At 50.7% G+C, this 18,829-nt stretch overlaps 6 protein-coding genes across 6 annotated transcripts; 2 read left to right on the forward strand and 4 right to left on the reverse strand.

Moving 5' to 3' along the window:
• Positions 1–912: 912 nt before the first annotated feature.
• On the reverse strand, positions 913–3,164 carry HO173_012943 (uncharacterized protein; the record flags this gene model as incomplete). The annotated part of the gene is made up of 4 exons (XM_037314772.1): positions 913–1,988; positions 2,042–2,599; positions 2,652–2,961; positions 3,012–3,164. 4 exons carry the CDS (start codon positions 3,162–3,164, stop codon positions 913–915), a joined length of 2,097 nt encoding a protein of 698 aa, XP_037158298.1.
• Positions 3,165–5,514: 2,350 nt separating this feature from the next.
• On the reverse strand, positions 5,515–6,084 carry HO173_012944 (uncharacterized protein; the record flags this gene model as incomplete). Its single annotated transcript, XM_037314773.1, has 1 exon — positions 5,515–6,084. The coding sequence occupies one exon, from the start codon at positions 6,082–6,084 to the stop codon at positions 5,515–5,517; it is 570 nt and encodes a 189-aa protein (XP_037158299.1).
• A 1,037-nt stretch (positions 6,085–7,121) lies between these two features.
• On the reverse strand, positions 7,122–9,614 carry HO173_012945 (uncharacterized protein; the record flags this gene model as incomplete). Its single annotated transcript, XM_037314774.1, has 7 exons — positions 7,122–7,509; positions 7,559–8,349; positions 8,398–8,615; positions 8,675–9,062; positions 9,126–9,375; positions 9,436–9,461; positions 9,510–9,614. 7 exons carry the CDS (start codon positions 9,612–9,614, stop codon positions 7,122–7,124), a joined length of 2,166 nt encoding a protein of 721 aa, XP_037158300.1.
• A 966-nt stretch (positions 9,615–10,580) lies between these two features.
• HO173_012946 (uncharacterized protein) lies at positions 10,581–13,311 on the forward strand (the record flags this gene model as incomplete). Its single annotated transcript, XM_037314775.1, has 4 exons — positions 10,581–10,678; positions 10,729–11,178; positions 11,228–12,972; positions 13,037–13,311. The coding sequence occupies 4 exons, from the start codon at positions 10,581–10,583 to the stop codon at positions 13,309–13,311; spliced, it is 2,568 nt and encodes an 855-aa protein (XP_037158301.1).
• Positions 13,312–13,678: 367 nt separating this feature from the next.
• HO173_012947 (uncharacterized protein) lies at positions 13,679–14,826 on the forward strand (the record flags this gene model as incomplete). The annotated part of the gene is made up of 2 exons (XM_037314776.1): positions 13,679–13,801; positions 13,888–14,826. The coding sequence occupies 2 exons, from the start codon at positions 13,679–13,681 to the stop codon at positions 14,824–14,826; spliced, it is 1,062 nt and encodes a 353-aa protein (XP_037158302.1).
• A 445-nt stretch (positions 14,827–15,271) lies between these two features.
• HO173_012948 (uncharacterized protein) lies at positions 15,272–16,016 on the reverse strand (the record flags this gene model as incomplete). The annotated part of the gene is made up of 2 exons (XM_037314777.1): positions 15,272–15,658; positions 15,867–16,016. The coding sequence occupies 2 exons, from the start codon at positions 16,014–16,016 to the stop codon at positions 15,272–15,274; spliced, it is 537 nt and encodes a 178-aa protein (XP_037158303.1).
• Positions 16,017–18,829: the final 2,813 nt, after the last annotated feature.

The following is an 18,829-nucleotide window of genomic DNA, read 5'->3' on the forward strand; positions in this document are numbered from 1 at the left end:
TGTCCTGATGTAGTATTCCTAATTCTGTAACTGGTTGACACGCGTTTTTAACGCCACTGTTGCGCTTTTGGAACTCGCGTCACGCGATTCGAAATGTGACAAATTACATATCCTATATGACACCCCTTCATTTAGTTTCTGCTTCACGGCTTTTCTTGAAAAGGATCTGTAGAATCCAGATTTGACCATCCTCAGAATGACCACCCTTGAGCTGTCACATTCCCATTTCTCAGCAGCGCCTTCATCAATATTTTACTCCCTGTCAAGCACGAGGGCCGATCTCAAATATGAAAAAAAACCCCCACACTTCACATTACTCAACGGTCTCGCGACCCACGCATCAGTATTCGCACCTCCAAACCCTCTGTACTCTTGAATCAGCCAACCTCAATAAGAAGCACTTTCACACGGGTTTTCCGGCAATGCCTACCCAGATGGGATCTTCGGCTCCGTAAATACGCGTACATTGTCGTTGTCAGACGAAACGAACTGAATTAAACCATACCAAACCAAACGATAAAAATGTGTGCTGATCGCGTAGACTACGTACGCATCAGCAAGCACGGGCCATCTTGCTGCCCGGCTGTCCTAGAATATCGTGCTCACAGATGACGGCGGCGCCTGAGTTGATTAACAATAAGGTGCATTACATATTCGTGAGCGAGACAGTTTGGACACTGGAGGCGGGGTTTATGCCGAATCTTTCCCCGTTGCTTTTGTGGTCGCTAGTATGTTCATTGATATGGCTTACTGGAGTTTAATATTATGGGCGGATGTGGAGAAGCCGTTGGCAAGCACATGCAGTGCACCAGATAGGTTTCATAGATTTGGAGAATTCTATCGAACCTCGCTTTTAACTTGTTGTCATTTTCTGCTTCAGCCCCCAACATGAGGGTTTTACTATGCTGTCTCTCATTTCTTCTTCCCCTTCGTTTTATCCAAGACCTCAATCCAATGTCTATTCACGCCTCTCTTTTCTAAGGCCTTCACCACGGCATCTTTCTGCGGGCCCTGAACCATGATCTCCTGAACCGGTTTCTTTGGGCTGCTGCCCATTAATTGGCCAACGCTCGTGGAGCTCGCACAAGCTTTCTGCAATTCCTCGGCCAGAGGTTGCGGGTTGATGTGGAAAACCTCTACACCAGATAGCTTGGTCACGGTCTTGTTACCGGAACGCGTCTCAAGCGTGATTTGGATTTTGGGAGCATTTCCCGACTTGGCTTTGACCGTCTCCCTTGTTTCGTTGTTTCGAAGGATGACCCAGAACGGCGAGCAGGCTTGCAACATACGGTCGATGAGAGCGTCACGAGGTACGCTGCCTTTGGCGATGACTTCGCGGTCTAGGGAGGAATTGCCGTCAAAGACTGCGTTTGCTAGAATAGGGTCGAGGTTGACCAAGCGCTTGTTCTTGTCTGATATCAGATTTTCAGATTCTATGTAGGATGCAATTATCGGGCGTATTTCTGTGGGCAGATAGAGCGCTTTGACACTGGCACTGGATGCTTCGAAGACTGGCGAGAACGCCTCCTTGGGTCTGAATAGGTTGATCTTTTGGAGCTTTTGCCCAATTGAGTCGTCACTCGGAGAGTCGCCTGCTGCGATACTTTTGCCTCCACCACCTCCGCCGGACTCTGCACCAGGCGTGTCTTTCGTTGGCAACTTGTAAGGCTTGAAGCTAGTAAAGATTTCGTCATCAAAGTCAATGTCCAGAACAACGCATTCGCCTCCATCACGGTCTTTGGACTTGAGAAGCTTCTGCTTGTCCAGAGCCTTGATGAATTTTTTCGCGTTCTTCCAGCTTGTCTTTTTGATGTGCAGGGATGCCGCCTGGGCAGGCGAGTAGATTGGTAAGTATGGCAGGACGAAGTTGGAGATGACCAGTGACTGGTTGATCGGGAAGTTCAAGCCTTGACGTGGATCGCTCTTATGGGTGTTTCGGTGGTGGTGGACACCGTATATGAAGGCCTTCCAGAAAGCGTCATCGATGTCTGAGATCTGTAAGCATTGGGACTTTTCCTGGCTCGTTAAATTGGCATCGTGCCTTTAGTTGATAACTCCTTGTCCTCCTCTCCCACTACCTCATATGGCCTAGCGTCTTCACCTTCGACAAAGTCATTCCGCGATCCGAGTCTCGTGTGCTGCTCGGGCTCCTGATTGAGAGATACTCCCCCCTCAGCATCATCATCGTCGTCGTCCTCAATGGTCAAGTGCTCCACGCCTCCCCTCAAGCTTGCATCAGTAGTATCCACATCCCACCCTTCAATGCGTTCCGGGGCGCTTCCTCCAGGCTTGCCTGCTGGGCTCCATGCCCAGATCTCATCCCCATCCCAGTGCTCCCCTCGGACAGCATGTCCTTTGGCGCCTTTCACCTCTTGCAGAGAAGCAACATCGATCTCGCAGATCCCCACGACCATAGGCACGCTGGGCTTGTCGAGGCTGGCGATGGCGACAATGGAGTCCTTAATTGCTTTGGACGGGAACGGCGGTCCACGAGCCAAGCCTGGCGTCATAAGAGGCGCACCGCTGCGTAGCTTTTTCAAGACAATCTCAGGGGTGTAGAGGAGAGGTACCAGTTGTGGATGCCGCCACAGTGTGTAGACTGCCAATCACACAGTTACCTTTGATCCAAGGTCGACGACTTTAGGGCTTACCAGTCGGGATGAGCCTCTCTTCAATTTTGAACCACAGTATGCGTTGCTCCTCTCCCGGGTGTGTCCCAGCGTAAACCGTCCCAGAAACCTGCTTCAACTCAGGTCCTGCCGTCGTGCTGAACCTGGCTGAAAGGGCGTTCTCCGGCATTAGAGAGTTGCGTAGGCCACCCAAGCTCAAGGCAGGTGACGCCTCGTGAATTTTGTCTCCTTGCTCTTCAACATTGCCAGGCACCTCTATGTCGAAGTCTCTGATTATCTGGTCTGCTATTTTGCGTCTGTCCGAGGAGCGAAGAGGGGCAAGGGGCTTGATCTGTGCGAGGGCTTAGCAACGGAGCGTGGAAGGGTCAGGACATCAGGAACATTTGGCTTCTTCTTGAACATATTGGATTGAGTACCCAAATGTCTGCGTGAATGTTGGAGTCGTAGCGCTGGTCGTGACAAGCAGTCGTAACCTTCTGAGGATGAAGTGGTCAAGGCGCCGGATAGCTGAGGTGAAAAGCCCAGGGATTTCATATGCGCTTCCTTCCTGTGCTCTTCTGCTATTTTTGTTGGCACGAACAATCGAACATGAGGTTAGAGGGTATTTAATTCGTAATAGGTTCGATTTCTATTGGCGCTGGTACAATGGTGTAGTGGTTTTGGATTTTCTACCCTCTAATAGCATCTCAGGTACTAGTACCACCTCGAAATTCACCTCTACTGCAATCTTGCCCACTCTATGAAGACCTCGCATGATGCATCCTTTCATCTTTGATGAGCATATCGAAAGCTACTAATAAGATTAAAGAAAGAGAAAAGGAAGCAGACTGTCATTAATGTTGCAGACGTCGTTAACAATTTACATTGCATTGTTTCTAATGTGTGCCTGTAAGAGCTCGTACCTCCATGTCTATTTTCATAGCATAGCCTGACGCCAAGGTTGCGTCGTTCGCTTTATAATCGCTTCTCATAGCACTACCATCGCGGACTTTGGCAGCTTGAGTCATCCAGTGTGTATCTCGTCTATGCACATCGGGTTGATGATTCGAGTATGTTGGTGGTTGAGACTGATCGGACTATTTGAGAAAAGGCAACTTGGACAGTAGAGTAACCAACAGGGAATCAATGCATCCTCCGATTTCCTAGATAAGAAAGCAAGATTCGATCGTTCAGTCGCATGGTAATTTGAAAATAGAACTAGGACAGGCTTGGATGGTGTCACTTCTGCAAGCTACAAAAAGCCAACGTGTTTGAACGGGCGTGCAATCCCCACGAGCTACCTGTCAATCTACCTTCTCTCGCAACGTTCAGCACTGAATAAGAAAATACGAAGCTATCATCCATGCTTACCAAAACACTTTTTTTGAGCCGTTTCAAGTTGTTTCAACCATGGTTCATTGCACGAATAAACGCCATGCCCATCACGAAGGGCCACATTGGTGACATCTCTCCTGTGGGCTCCGCTTTAGAACACCCGCACACTCGGGGAGATCTGGACAGGACTCGCAAACGGGCTCGACGCAGACTGGACCATGACCTCCGTGCATAGGCCAGGCTGAGTCGTCACGCTTAACTTGTGCGTCCTGATTCAAATGTGTTCAGCAACGATCTTTGGTAGAGAAGACTTGATGAGTAAAGGGTACAACCCACTTCACTACGCTTCTCCTTTTCTGTCGCGCAGCCTGGAGAACCAGAGTGATCTAGGCATTCGAAGGTTGTGCATGTTCCGTTTTCGAAGCAGATGAAGCCGATCGGAAGAGCTTCGCTACGTTTCTCCTTTGGTGTCAAACATGTTGAGGAATCAGGGAACTCTAAGCATTCGATAGTCGGAGCGCATGTTCCGTTCACAAAGCAGACCTCCCCAATATCTTCAGATTTGTTGTGTTTTTCTTCCTCGCAATCAAGGCATACACAGCCCGAGCCGTCCAATTCGCAGGATGTTTTGACGGGCGTGGGTAAGATGGTGCGGCGTGGAGTGGTTTGAGAACATTGCCCGCGTCTGGGATCTTCGTCAGCACAGACGGGAGTAGGCTCGCCGATGAAATTGTCGCCTTCGGATTAGCGTTTGCTCGGTGCGGTCTGTCACATATGGGTCAGGGAGTTTTTAGAGCGAAGAAGACAGCGACCGAGACACGCGTCATGCCTGTTTACCTCGCTGCGTTCTTTCACATCTGGCCCTGGACATCCACAAACATCTGGGTGTTCGAGACACAAGAAGTTGATACATTATCCCTCGTGAGGTCCGCTCGTGAAGCATTTGAAACCAATAGGGTCTGGTCCACGATAATCTGTGCATGTCGTGCCTGGTGGAAGTGATGCGGATGACGCGGAAATCGGCGTTAAAACAATAGGATCGACATTAATTGGACTAAATCCTCCGTCAAGCTCACAGTCAGACGAAGCAGCTTCGTTTCGCTTTTCCTTGCTTGCCGCTGGCGGCGGTGCGTTTGGACAACCACAAGTATTTGGCAATTCGAGACACTCGAAGGTGATACACCGTCCCGCATGGGGTCCGCTCTCGAAACATTCTGTGCCAATAGGGACCGGTCCATGATGAGCTGTGCATGTCGTGGCTGATGGAATTGAAATGGACGAAGTGGTAGTCGGAGTTGGACCGACCACTATTGGGCCGCAGTCTTCATCGAGCGGACAAGGTGATGCGTCTCTTGGTGGGAGGAGGTTACCAGGGATTGCGGCGTGCGGGGTAATGTCCACGGTGCTGTTCTCCAGCTTGGTTGTCAATTAGAAGTGCAGCTATCCCTACCGAAGCTTCCTCGGCTACTATGGCTAGTGTGGTCTTATAGTCCTTAAAGAGGTTGCGATTGGTGTCCGCGCCGTGGGATAAGCAGAGCTTGACGAACTCGATATCGCCGTCGGCCGCGAACTAGGTGAGCATGTCTCCCATATACCCCATTACGTAAGTGACGTCTACGGCTTCGGCGGCGAGGATGGCGTCGTAGGTTTTGATCGAGCGGTTGTTGCGGATGTGGTCCATGACTTGACTTGTCACTTTACCGCCGGAGGCGAGACAGTGTTGGTTGATGGCGGAGTGGTCCTTGCCGGCGGCGACGTACATTGTGGATGAGAGCGGAGGATCGGAGCAGGGGTTTTGGAGTTTATGGTTGGAGAGGTATGGGAGGATGGCGGAGAGGGAGCCTGCGTCGCAGGTATTGTACAGTTCTTCTCCTAATTCGGCTTTTATCTGGTGTTCTACATGATGGTGTTCGCAACAGTGGGACTGTGGGTTAGTGGGTCCATTATGAGGCCATAGCGTTGGTGGTTGTTTGATCAACCGTTCCATCAATATGCGATATGCGATAGTAGGGAGACAGGTGGCCATGGCGAGTACTATTTGTATGGCCACTGCACCAGTAGTGGGCTCTTCATTCGAATTGTTCTCTTTCAGAGCCATATCATTGTTCTCCCTCCCACCCACACCTATATATAGCTTCATTTTCACTCCAGGTCATGTCGCTTAGACATGGGAGTTTTTCTAGCGCTGGGGGGCCTTTCTGGGCTATTTGCATGTCCAGAAAGGTCTTAGCTGCCCCAGTGTTGGATATGCCCAATCATATATCTACATATCTACTTGTGCATGCGTCATTTCTGTATGGCCTCACTGTTTGCGAGCACTAATGAGTGGATTTACTTTTTGCTGGCTTTGCAAACTTGGAAAACTGAATCAGCAGGTTTTGAAGGAGATTTGAGTCATGGTGTCGTGGTATGAATGGTAGCCTTATCTTTTACACTTAGGACTGTAGCGCTACTCAGCCTTACCAATTCAGATTCGGAGAACGTACGTGGAATAAGCTGTGCTGGAGAAGTTATGGTTGTATCGTAAGCTCAGAGAACAAAATCTCCAAGGTGACTGACGAATACAAGAGAGACAACCCCTTCAGTGATCTCAAGGAACGCCCTATTCGCCGATTCTGAGCATAGGAACGGCTTTTACGGAAACAGATATTTTTATCATCAATCGAATTGATACCTTAGCAACTCACCAGGAAGTGTTGGCCAAATGTTCGGTGGAACTTGTCGGCGGCGAAATACCATGTTTCAGAGTCAAACGAATCGTATCATGTGCCGTGGAGAAGGCTCTTATCGGAAGTGTGATACGGTGGGGTTTCTGGGCAGAGGCATTGGTTGGTCTCCCGATGCTAGTGATAGAGGCTTCAAGATTGCTGAGCAGGGTACAGTGAAGAGTAGCTACGGAAGAGATATCGGAAGAGACATACAGCCATGGAGATATGAGGACGGACGAGGGAGGGATACTGTGGAAGAGTGATCTCCATTTGGAGACATTGTGAGGGGCGCTTCATGAACTGATTGAACCATTTTTATATGCGTTTGGTCTTTTCGTGCCAGTTTTGTAGCGGTCTTGTAAAGTAGCAGTCGGGTTTCAAGTTGGACAGTTTACTCGTGTACGCAGGAGTATTGTCTGTCTGATCGTACACAGTCAGGAACAATTGTAAGCCGAATTGGTTCGCTCGGCTAGACAAGGATCTTTTTCCCATTTCTCAGGTTCTCGATCTCGCGCTTCAGCTCTTCCCGCTTCCTCTTCGTAGAGACATCTTCCCCTGCGATACGATCCAACTGAGCCTCCTCCAACCCACTCACAAAGTTCGGAGAAAACAGCCGGACCGGCGCAGTAGGTCCTGTAAGAAGGTAGTGATCCACTGCTTGCATGCAGACGACGTCCACAAAGCGCTTGCGAGCCACTTTGTAATAAGACTTGAGGATATCATGAAGGTCACGGATAGTGTGATCAGTGTTGCTTGCGGTCGAAGTTTGCAGGATGTCGTTTACTCTCACCACGTCGCCGTGACCTTCAGCGTCGAATTTCATGTTCTCCATGAGCGCCTTCAAACGTTGCTGTCGGCTTGGACAAGTCAGTGTCGGTAGCTGAGGGTTTCGTGCTCTGTACATACCATTTCTCGAGGTTGTCGGCGAAGTAGTGGTTCTCTGTTAGCGGAGTGCCATTTCTCTCGACGTAGAGGATGAAGTTTGCATGATCGATACTCTTTTTATAGCGTTCTATCAGACCATCCATGAGCACCGACACGAGTGCCGACTGAACGCGTTGGTCCTCGCAGATAGCTGCAATTAGAGCAAGGATGAAGTTGTGGACATGGGACACGACATCACTAACGTAGCCTAGTGCGAGATTATCCCAATTGGCGGACTGCTGCTTCCAAATGATAGGAAGAAGCGACGCATCGAACGTTCCCAGCTCAAATCCCCGAGAGCTCTTGTAGACCTTATCGAGCCACGGTATGATACCCGTTGGCTTTGGCATTGGCACTTCGCAGCCCTCGTGTAGGATGTCATCAAGTTCAGGCTCGGGCCCTGTTTGACGAACACTTTGGGATTGCTCATTGGAGTCCTCGTCATCATCCTCCTCGGTTCCTTCGACGTGATCACCCTCCTCGGACAGCTCAGAACCTTGGCTGAATGTCATAGTGTGACCTCTCTTCCAAACATCGTCAGCGAAGATCGCATTGCGATCAGCCACAGCTGTGGCTAATTTCAGGCCCGGGACGCTGTCAAAGAGGTCGTCGGCCCCGTAGCGGGCTGCCAAGGCAAGGGAGGTTGTGCTATGGAATCGGGTCGCGAGGTTGAGCAGATACTCGCGCTGTTGTTCTCGATTTTCCCGGCAAGGCCCGAGCGACTCCAGTTGTCTCTTGCGCTCATTCAGTCTTCTATTGATGTCGGATTTTACCTAGAAAATCAGCTGCGGAATTCCACATCTTTGGAGACCAAGCCATACATTTGGGAACTCCTTCTTCACCATCTCCGTCAGGATGTCGCGGAGCTGTCCCTGAAGAGACTCAACGCCAACGCGGTTTTTCTGGAGTCTGGCCCAGGGTTCTTTGCTCTTGAAGAAGTTTGTCTCCGAGGCGTGTCTATCAAATTTAGGATTCTCAAGTTCCGATTGCCCAGGATTCCTGACCATCGACCAGCCGAGCTTGAGTTTATAGCTTCGACCTATTGAAGGTCAGTACCGTGGGCATCTTTTCTGCGGAGGTCTGTAACATGTGACTTACCTTCCACAAGATCAACTACGCGATGCTCGGCCCCTTTATCGACGAGATCTGGCTTGGTCAAAACCCCCAAGGTTCTCTGACCCTCTGTGTCACATTTCTCCGCCATCTTCAAGATCTCTTGGGTGGCAATATCGACATTTGCTGGGATGACTGCAAGAATGACCGACCTTGGGTTCCTCATATACTGATTCACCATATTTCTGACAACCTCAATGTCTGAGTCCGTGGTCACGCCTACTGTGGTATTTCTGAAAATGCCCGGAACGTCAATGACGCTCAAGTGCTGTTGCTTTGGGCCACAGATCTCAATCTTCAGCACATCGTCAGAAAATGTATTGGCTCCTTCATCAGAAGCCCCAAAGACTTTGAGGCCCATGAGCTTGTGTACCTTTCCGCAGTTTAGTGCATGAGCCGAAAGTGATTATTGTTGGGATGGTCTGATAAGGCTCACCTCTCGTAAGATTTCTGCGAACGTTGGATCGTCTGCGAATTTTGGCTGGTCCAAAGTTTCGAGATTTCTCTGGTACTTCTTGAGTCTCTCTGCGTGATCAGGGTGCGCGTTTGCGCTGGGAAGTATTGACACGGAGACCTCTGTCGTGGCAGTCCTTCTGAATGTAATGTGAGTGGCGAATCTGGTGCAAAGTCCACTGTCACGTGGGAAAGGCAGGGCTGTGAGGCCTTCAAGCACCGAGCTTTTTCCACTGTATGAATCATTAGTGGCTAATTGACTGCTACGCGCTGCTTGCCGCTGCTTGACGTACCTTGATTGATCACCTACTACAAGTAGCTATGGCAATGTCAGTCAGCTTCTCGCCTGATGATCCTAGATACCTACCTGGGGAAGAGAGACGTATTCGCCAATGTTGTGTTGGAACAGCTTGTCGATCGTCTCCAAGAGGACAGGATCAGCCAGGCTCTTTGCTGATGAGTTGTCTGCCATGATGGGCACAATCTGCAGTAGAAAGTAGTGTACGGTGAGAGACCGTTCTGTTCTGTGGAAGAATGGAAGAATGGAAGTGATGGTGAGGGAAAGAAGATTGTTTGCTAGTGGCCAAAGAAATGACGGGAAGATGCATGCAGTAGAGGTTATGCGACATACACATGTCAAGCCGCAGAAACAGGAAATGAGCTGGCTGTGAACTTGAAGTAAAAATGACAAGGGCGAGCAGAGGACATCGAGTCTTTTCGACTCAGCCACCGATCGTAAATGCCCCTTCTAGAGCAATCGATACTCCTAAACAGAGTCTACGCATTCCAGACTTTCATCTCCTTCAGCGACTACGGCTCGACAACAAGACTTTAGTCCACGCTCTTCGCTCGTTGACAGAGAATTTTTGGGTTTCATTGAGCTAGTGTCCTAAGACAGTGGTAAGGCGTTTCCCTTTTCTTTGTTTGTTACTTCAAGGTCCTTGCCAGGTTGTATCTTCCTCCAAGCCCGGTTGCTACAAATTCGAGCATGCCACTCTCGCAGAGAATAGTAAGCAGAGTGGGTATGAATGCGGTTGTTATGATGACCAGGCGTATGCCACATAGAGGCCCATAGCTCCTTCATGCGATCCTCTTAATATTGTAAAGATCTGTTGATGATTGGTAGCGTAAAGGCGATGGGGAGATGTGAACAGACGAAGAGACATGTGTGAGGTCCGTTAAATCGCACACGCGCTAGCAGCAGACAGGCTTGGCGTCACTCCGGGAGCTATTCGCTGTGACGGCGAACGCCAACCAAAAAAATAAAGAAGGTTGATCACACTCCCAATATCAATTTGAGCTAATCACTGCCCGCCACATCAAATCTGGAGCCTTGGTAGCTTGTACCCCTTTTTGAATTCTTGCTTGCGTTATGGCTGCCCTATCTTCACCTCGTCGCCCTTCCATCAGCACTCGGCACCCCACAGCGCCTTCCATCATGTCTGTTAATGGCCACTTTGCAAACATGGGCGAGAAGCCCACACAAGAGCAGTATGAGCGTGGAATACAGGTCATCAACGAGAACCAGGAATTCAAGTAGGCGCCCGCGTCCGTACGTGGGCTCAGGAAAGACTGACCAGACCTAGTCCTACCCTCCCGAATTACCTATCCTTCGAGAAAGTCTCGCCCGCTGGCTTCAATTATCATCTTATATCTGTCTTTGGATCGCAGTCAACCGGAAAATCTACGCTGCTAAACTACCTGTTTGGTACTGAGTTTGGGGTCATGGCCGAGGACGATAGGAGGCAGACTACAAAGGGAATATGGATGTCGAAGAATAAAAAGTCCCATGCAGTGACAGATTCAAAGACAATGGCGGACAATATCCTGGTCATGGATGTCGAGGGCACAGACGGCAGGGAACGCGGCGAGGACCAAGACTTCGAACGCAAGAGTGCCTTGTTCGCGTTGGCCACGAGCGAAGTTCTCATAGTCAATATTTGGGAGCACCAAGTAGGACTGTATCAAGGTGCAAACATGGGGTTGCTGAAAGTGGTCTTCGAGGTCAATCTCGAACTGTTCCTAAAGGACAAAAAGTATACGCATCAGGCTCTGGGCTGTGAATACTGTGCTAAACGGAGACAGATCGAATCCACGGTCATTACTCTTCTTCGTCATCCGCGATCACCTAGGCACTACGCCACTCGCAAATCTTCGGAACACGCTCATACAAGATCTCACGCGCATATGGTCAGGTCTGAACAAACCGCCAGGCTTGGAAAAGTCAAAGATTGGGGATTACTTTGACTTTGCTTTCGCGGCGCTGCCACATAAGATACTCCAACCAGACCGGTTTGTCTCTGAGGTGGAGAAGTTGGGCTCAAGATTCAGAGAAGGCTTCCGAGATCCAAGACGGGATGCTTTCAAAAGTGATCAAGAGTCTGATGGGGTCTTCCTATCGGAGTACCACCGACGGATCCCTGCGGATGGATTCTCGATTTACGCACAGCAGGTTTGGGATCAGATTGTGAACAACAAGGACTTGGACTTGCCTACACAACAAGAGTTGATGGCACAATTCCGGTGTGACGAGATATCGCGGGAGGTCCTTGAAGGATTCGATGAGACGATCATACCATTTGAGAATAAGCAGGCTGAGGGCACTCGATTGGGCCAACTGGAGGTCCTTGGAGGCTTAGGAGCTGCAATGCGAACAGCTAGGATGAAGACGGTCAAGGCATTTGAGACGGAGGCAAGCAGATACCATAAGGGTGTCTATGCACGGAAGAAGGGAGAGTTGGAGAGCAAGATCGACGGACGTCTCAAGGTACTGTTCCAAGGCCAGCTCTCGGCCGCACATAAGTCCGGAGTCAAAGATTTCAGTGATGCCGTGAGCGCCGCTGTGAAAGCTGGGCAGAAAAAGGGTGCAAGCTACGATTTCGCTGAAATCGTAGATCGGGAGAAGAAGAATGCTCTATCGAAGTATGACAAAGAAGCCAAGGGCGTTCTGGTCGAAGGGGCACCATGGAGCAGTTACAAGCAGGAGATGTCCCTCTACCAGAAGGACCTGAATGAGGTCAGCGGACGACTCAGACGAGAGGAAATGCGCCGATTGGCGACGCGTGTTGAGCGCTGGGTACGATCACGGCTCGGCGAGTCAGTAGGCTTGGAGTTCAATGCGCTGGGGTCTGGAAGAGGGGGCTCAGGTGCGCCAGAGACAGGTGAAAGGGGCAGTGAAACAGAGATTTGGGACCGGATATGGAACGTCTTTATCAAGACTGTGCAAGAAGCCGAGCGAAGGTTCACAGATCGTGCGCAGAGCTTCGACGCAAGTTCTGGTGAGGTGGATGTGGGTTTATGGAGACTGAGACGAAAATCATGGGGGGTGCTGCGTGCGAAAATCGATGAGGAGATGATGGAAGGGAATTTGCTTTTGAAGCTTCGGGAGAACTTCGAGGACAAGTTCCGCTACGACGAAGCTGGTGTGCCAAGGATATGGCGCCCTACGGATGATATCGAAGGCATCTACACCAAAGCACGAGAGTCGACACTCACATTGATACCCTTGCTGTCGCGATTCCAGTCCTCGCACACATCGACACCACCACCATTGGATGACTGGATTGGCAATGCGCCGCCTGAAGCAACTCCAGCAGACGAAGAGGACCTCGCGCCAATCGGCGGTGTGGATGAGGAAGAAGGCAAAAGCTTGGAAGAAGAAATGTTGATATTGAGTGATGCCAAAAAACAGGATGTGACGACTCGGTTCAAGAAGACTGCTGATGGGGTTTATGTTGAGGCGAAGAGAAGTGCTATCGGAGGCATGACTCAGGTGCCCTTGTATTTCTATGGGTTGCTTCTGGCGCTGGGATGGAATGAGATTGTTGCTGGTGAGATGAACATTTCCTGCTCCCTCTACTATCACAACGCCGTACAGTACTCATACACTCACAGTGCTTCGAAATCCTGTCTATTTCATCTTCCTGATCCTTTTTGGCGTCGGCGCCTATGTCACCTACACCCTTAATCTCTGGGGTCCAATGTACCAAATGGCCAATGCAGCTTCAGCCCAAGCATTGGAGGAGGGCAAGAAGCGCCTGCGAGAGTTCTTAGAGGAGAGTAATGCGGGAAGGCAGGCTATGGCTATGAGTGGCCAGGATGATGTACAGATGCGGAAACTCAACGGGCATGGAAAGGCGGTTGTAGAGGAGGAAGACGATGAAATATGAAATTACAGGCCTGAGGCCTTGTATATTTGGTTACCAGAAGACATCTACATCATTTAATTAGTTTTACACTTAGAAAAATGATATACGACCGTGCGGCGAAGCCTCAAAAGGGGCAGCAGCATGCCATGTCTTGGCGCCAAGCATTTATATGCCGAGGTAAATATCGTGTCAATCGGAGCAAGCCTTCCGTCTCCTGTCTCCTAATAACGGCGTCTATGTGCAGGCAGGGAGAGGCTTAAGTACAGCCTCTTCGCCCTTGGGCCATGTCTAAATCCCTTTGCCTTTGTTTTCCTCAAATTTAATCTGTGGCTCTCACCACTGTCCTTACCGCGTCCGAGCAAGTTACCAAATCTTCCCAGTTCAAGCAATGGCGCCAACATTGTCCACTCTGCGCAGCAAGCTCGGCTTCGCTGGCAAGGCTGGCGTCTGGAAGTTTCTCGCTCTCATCTTCGCCCTTCTGAATCTCAAGAGCTTACCCTTTGTCTGGCACGTAAGACCTCCCGGTTCCCTTCTCCTCTTATCGCATACACCGAGCCTTCCAATCCTAGCTCTCCAGACTGACATCCTGCTCCCCAGATCCGGCTCCTAAAAGGCCTCTTCGCCCAGCGCCGCACATCCCGCCTCCGCCTGACCACCACTCCCGGCCCCTCTACGCTCTTCCAACCCCTCATAACCTCCTCCCGCTCCGGGTTCCTCGAATGCGACTACAACCTGCATAAATCCAACTCGACCTACTTCTCCGACTTTGACGTCGGGCGACTCGAGCTCTTAGTATCCCTCTGCTCACATGGTTTAGACAAGACGAGGAAGGAGCTTGCACTGGAAGAGAAAGAGGGAAGAGGTGATGGAGCAATGGGAAAGGGGAGATTTGACATCAGATTAGGTGGTGTGAGCTGTCAATTTAGAAAGGAGATCAAGCCGTATGAGAAGTTCGAGGTGTGGACTCGGGTGCTTTGTTGGGATCGAAAGTGGTTTTATGTAATCTCGCATTTCGTTAAGCCCGGGGTTTTCAGGCCGAAGAGTTATATGCTGCAGCCTTGGCGGGACGGAAGACGGCAGAAAGATCACGACGCAGAAAGTGATGGAGTTGTTGCCAATGGAAACACAACACCGTCACCACATCCCGCCATCTTCGCCACCGGCATCGCCAAATACGTCCTAAAAAAAGGCCGCCTGACCATCCCCCCCGAACGCGTATTCAGAGCCTCCGAGCTCCTGCCTCCAAAACCCGCAGACTACGAAATTCTTCCAGCCACTTCAACGCCGACTCCAGAGTCGACGTCGAACACTGCTGCGGCTGTATCGATTGTCGATCACATAACGCCTGGAAACGCGGAGGATGTGGTAGTTGCGAGCTTGAAGGCTGGTGTTGGAAATGAGGATGGGGAGTGGACGTGGGAGAAGGTGGAAGAGGAGAGGAAGAGGGGGATGAAGATCGCGGAGATGTGGGGGGCGTTGGATGGGTTGAATGAGGAGTTTGCGGGTGACGGAGGGGTGGTTCTGGGACGGTATTGATTGCATAGATTTAGATCCGACATCATGGTAACTGTATCATCTCCGGATCTTCTGCTTTTAAACGTTGACATAAACTGAGGTGCACGACTATGTATATATATATATTGGATTCCCTACAACCGCCATTCATCTTGCATTCACGTTTCCTCAATGTCTTCCGAGCTCCGTCACCACCGACGAAATGTTTTAGGCGCTGCCGAATAGGATTCCGCATTAAACCTCCCAGAGACTCGAGAGATCGACCCGACGATGCATATGAGAAAAGATTGGCTTGCAAGATCACACTTTGCCTCCTTCCCTTTTTCCGCTCCCGCAACAGATCCTGTCCACTCGCAGAGGCCATCCTCCCCTGAGCATAGTCGTGTACGCCTTTGCCGTCAAGAACTGCGGCGCGAAAAACACCCATCGTCTCTTCACGTACCTATCAACTCGGGCTCGGACCCCGCTACCGGAGACCTTCCCGGTCGAGCGTTTTTGCGCCAACGACCGTTCGTTGGGATTTCGGCCATGACATTGTCTCTTGCATCGCTCTTTCTCTTTTCTTGTTTGAATCAGATTCCGATGGTAGAGCGCATCGCTGGCCGGCGGATGTAGGACCTAGGCTGCGGATCACCACGCGCATTTTGCTGCTTCGGTCAAATCTCCAGACTCCCCCATTGACTACGGTCGATGGGTCATCAAAGGCAGTGAAGCCTGGCATGGCGTGCATCACGCAGGGAATGTTGGGGAGATCGAGCATGCGTTTGCATCCAGTTGGGGCAAAAAACCGACCCGCCGGATTTGATATTGACTTTCCTTCCCTCGCTTCGCATATCTCGTTCGCGTCTGCGTACTAAAACTTGTGTGTGCAGGGTCCGTTGAGCATCACCGCACGTGATAGATCGAGACTCGGAATGGGGATGTGAAGGGGTCGTGTGGCACGACAACAATGATATGGATGTATAATCATTCGTCGACTCGACGCTCGCGATACCCCGGACGCCTTCACCTGAGTACTGACGATGAACTCTCGCCAGTCGCTAGCTCTAGACTCCGCGTACCCCGGGGTCGTCGCCGTTCCCTAGCTCCGTACTGGGTTTCTTGGCTGATTGCATCGGATTGGATGTTGAGGTTGTGGCTATCGGTGGATGGAAGGACTGAGCATCATTTCCACTAGTCTCCTTCGTGAGCTTGAAAGCATCGACCAGCATTCGATGTATGGTTCGCTTGGTCTATGGGGAAGAGTACAGAGTTGCTGGATTGCTTTGTAATCGCCTTGCCGTCCTACAATTCCCGGCGCCCATGAGGTAGCATTATGATCTAGGCGAGGTGGATGTGATGCTACTTTCCAAGAATGCTTTGAGTGATAATATTTGACGCTATGTGTTCATTGGAGAAGGCTCGTCAACTAGGGTAGGAGACGACGAAGTAAGAGGTGCTACGACAAAGCGAGGATCGGGATAGATTGAAGTATGTCTATCTCGTCGATTTGAACCTCGAGCTGTTCGCTATCAGTAGCGCGGGAGAGTCAACGACTGCTTGTCTTCAGATTCGAAGCGACAGGCCTGGACGGCGTGTCCTCCTAGACACTTAGGACTGAAAGATACCGCAAGACAGACAAGAAACCTTTCATGCCCAGGAGAGATGGCAGCGCCGCCGACAGCCACATGTTCGACATTAGAGTCAGACTTGCAGATGCGGATATGCCTTTGAGGTCTTTGAACTTGTCAGCATGTCGGAGTTTTGACAGGCATGACCATTGTCATCATACTAGGCTAGAATTTTTCGCTGGTGGCCTCTTTTGGTAGAAGTTGCGATGCTTCAGATTTTCGAGCGCCGTGCGAGATCCGTGCCCTTCGGAGTTCATGATCTCGGGTGCGGAACAGGGGGAAATTCTAGGAGCCGGGAAAACAACGCGTATGCCTGTTGTTGAAAGAGTACTAAAACGGTATGCTTTTGTCATCGTCCAATATGTTCGTGTTCAAATACGATATGAGGGCTGTGTGTTTCTCAACGGGAGCAATTGGAGGTATGGAGTTTACAGTAATCTTTCGGGTTGGTCCGATCCGATGCATTTAGACGATAGTGGCGACTATCAGGACTAGATGTGGAAAGATACAACTTGGCACGTTCATCGCTACTGTCTCCCCTCTGCGGTGCTCTCGTTCTTGGTTTACTGATGGATCATCATTCATGAATCTACGTTCCTCGTTAAAGGATTTCCTCGAATGTCAAAGATCTATATTGTTACGAGCTTCTCTTTCCATGACCGATCCTCACTCAAGCTGATACTTCGATTAGCCGTTTCAGAACACAGGATGACGTCCCATGGCGGCGCAGCGGGAACATCTCGCAGCCTCACAGCCCCTAAATGGAATCGCAATACTCAACAAAGGATGCCGCACTGTATCCAGCTGCGGATCCTGCAAATCCCAATGCGCTGCGTACCCTCCCCCAAAAGCAGGGCACTCCCCATCATTTTCTACAGATCATCATATCAGCGGTCGAAAGCTCATGATGACTTCACAAGCAACGTGCTATTACCCCCACAAGAGCATAGCAACCGGCTTCGAGCTCTGCAACTCCACCCTTGCGGGCCCCAATAGCGCGGGCAGCGTTTGCTGCACTGCTGGTGACATTTGCACCACCGGCGGTTACTGCTTGAACAATCAGTACTATCCGTATCGAGGCGCTTGTACAGACAAGTCGTGGAATTCGGGTAATTGTGCCAGTGCATCATGCGCCTGGATGGTGAGTCACTTTCATCCGTTCTGTAAATCTCGGGCGGCATCGAACAGGAACTGGTGATGGCATGGCAATAATGTTCGGTCAAGCTGATCGCTGTTTCCCTTATCCTAGCGGTCCCCTTCAGATCGGTCGCGGCAGTCCCCTGTGGCGATTCTGGTAATTACAACGGCGAGTTCTGCTGCTCGCTGGAGCAGACCACCAGCTGCTGCAACGCGACCTTCGGCAACGTTTTCGGAAGGCCGTATGCGCCCGTCACCTTGGCGGCGTCGTAACGGTCAACGGCACCAACAGCACGAGTACCACTGCAGTCACCACGGTGACTGCGAAACCCGCCGGACATTCGAACTCTGACGCGACCAAGGTTGGGGTGGGAGTTGGGGTTCCGCTGGGTCTGTTGCTCCTGCTGAATCTGGTTTTTGTGGCGTGGACTGAGCGGAGGCGGAGGAGAGATCTGGAGAGAGTGACAAGGGAGACGGGTTGGTCTGGTGAGCAGTGGGGTCATGAGAAATCGCACGTGGGCTCGCAGGCATATGGTAGGAAAGGTTTACGGCATGAGGCTGGAGCGGGAAAGGAACGATGGTGGAGCTGGGCGATGGTGAAGTCTATGAGGCGGGAGGAATGTTCTGATGAGACCGACCGATGGTCTGTATATAGTCGGCCGTGTGGGAATGGCTTGGCGTTATGCAATCTCTTCATGTGATTCTTTTTCCATAGCATCGCACTTCTGACAATCGGACGTAAGTACAACCGCAATATGTGAAAAACTCGCAAGAACGGGTTCACTGGCTCTTTTGTGTTCGCAGAACCGCAGCTGGTCATACAATACCATCTCGTTCTTCTGTCAACAGCCATCTGTTCCTCCAAGTCTCACCTCACCTTGGCTCAAGTGAGAACATGAGACACCGTATGGTACAGGACTGTCAGAACCCGAATAAAAAACATCTTCCAAGGAGGCTGACATGTCAAGGGTTAAGAGAAGGAGGCAGTTCCATTTTCGAATGTCGCATATATCCCAAAGGTCGAGCTGCACAGAGCATAGGCTACCACGACATCATGCGCGCCTTTGCCTAAGAATGCCTTGTGTCATGCCAAAGGAAATTGCTAGCGCAAGGCTGTGGTAAAAGGCTGTCCGCTTAGCCAGTAGGATTGCAGCGCGCGATGGCGCATAGAGTATACGCTCGAGCCATCAATTCGTCGATTGGGGAGACTAAAGCGATTCGTGAAGAGTGGCTGATGCTTCGGGTACGTCATGTCTTAGTGTATGGACATGGCTCTG

This window comes from Letharia columbiana (genome assembly GCF_014066305.1).
Source record: "Letharia columbiana isolate WasteWater2 chromosome Unknown xfSc0000006_s0, whole genome shotgun sequence".
NCBI classification, from domain to species: Eukaryota; Fungi; Ascomycota; class Lecanoromycetes; order Lecanorales; family Parmeliaceae; genus Letharia; species Letharia columbiana.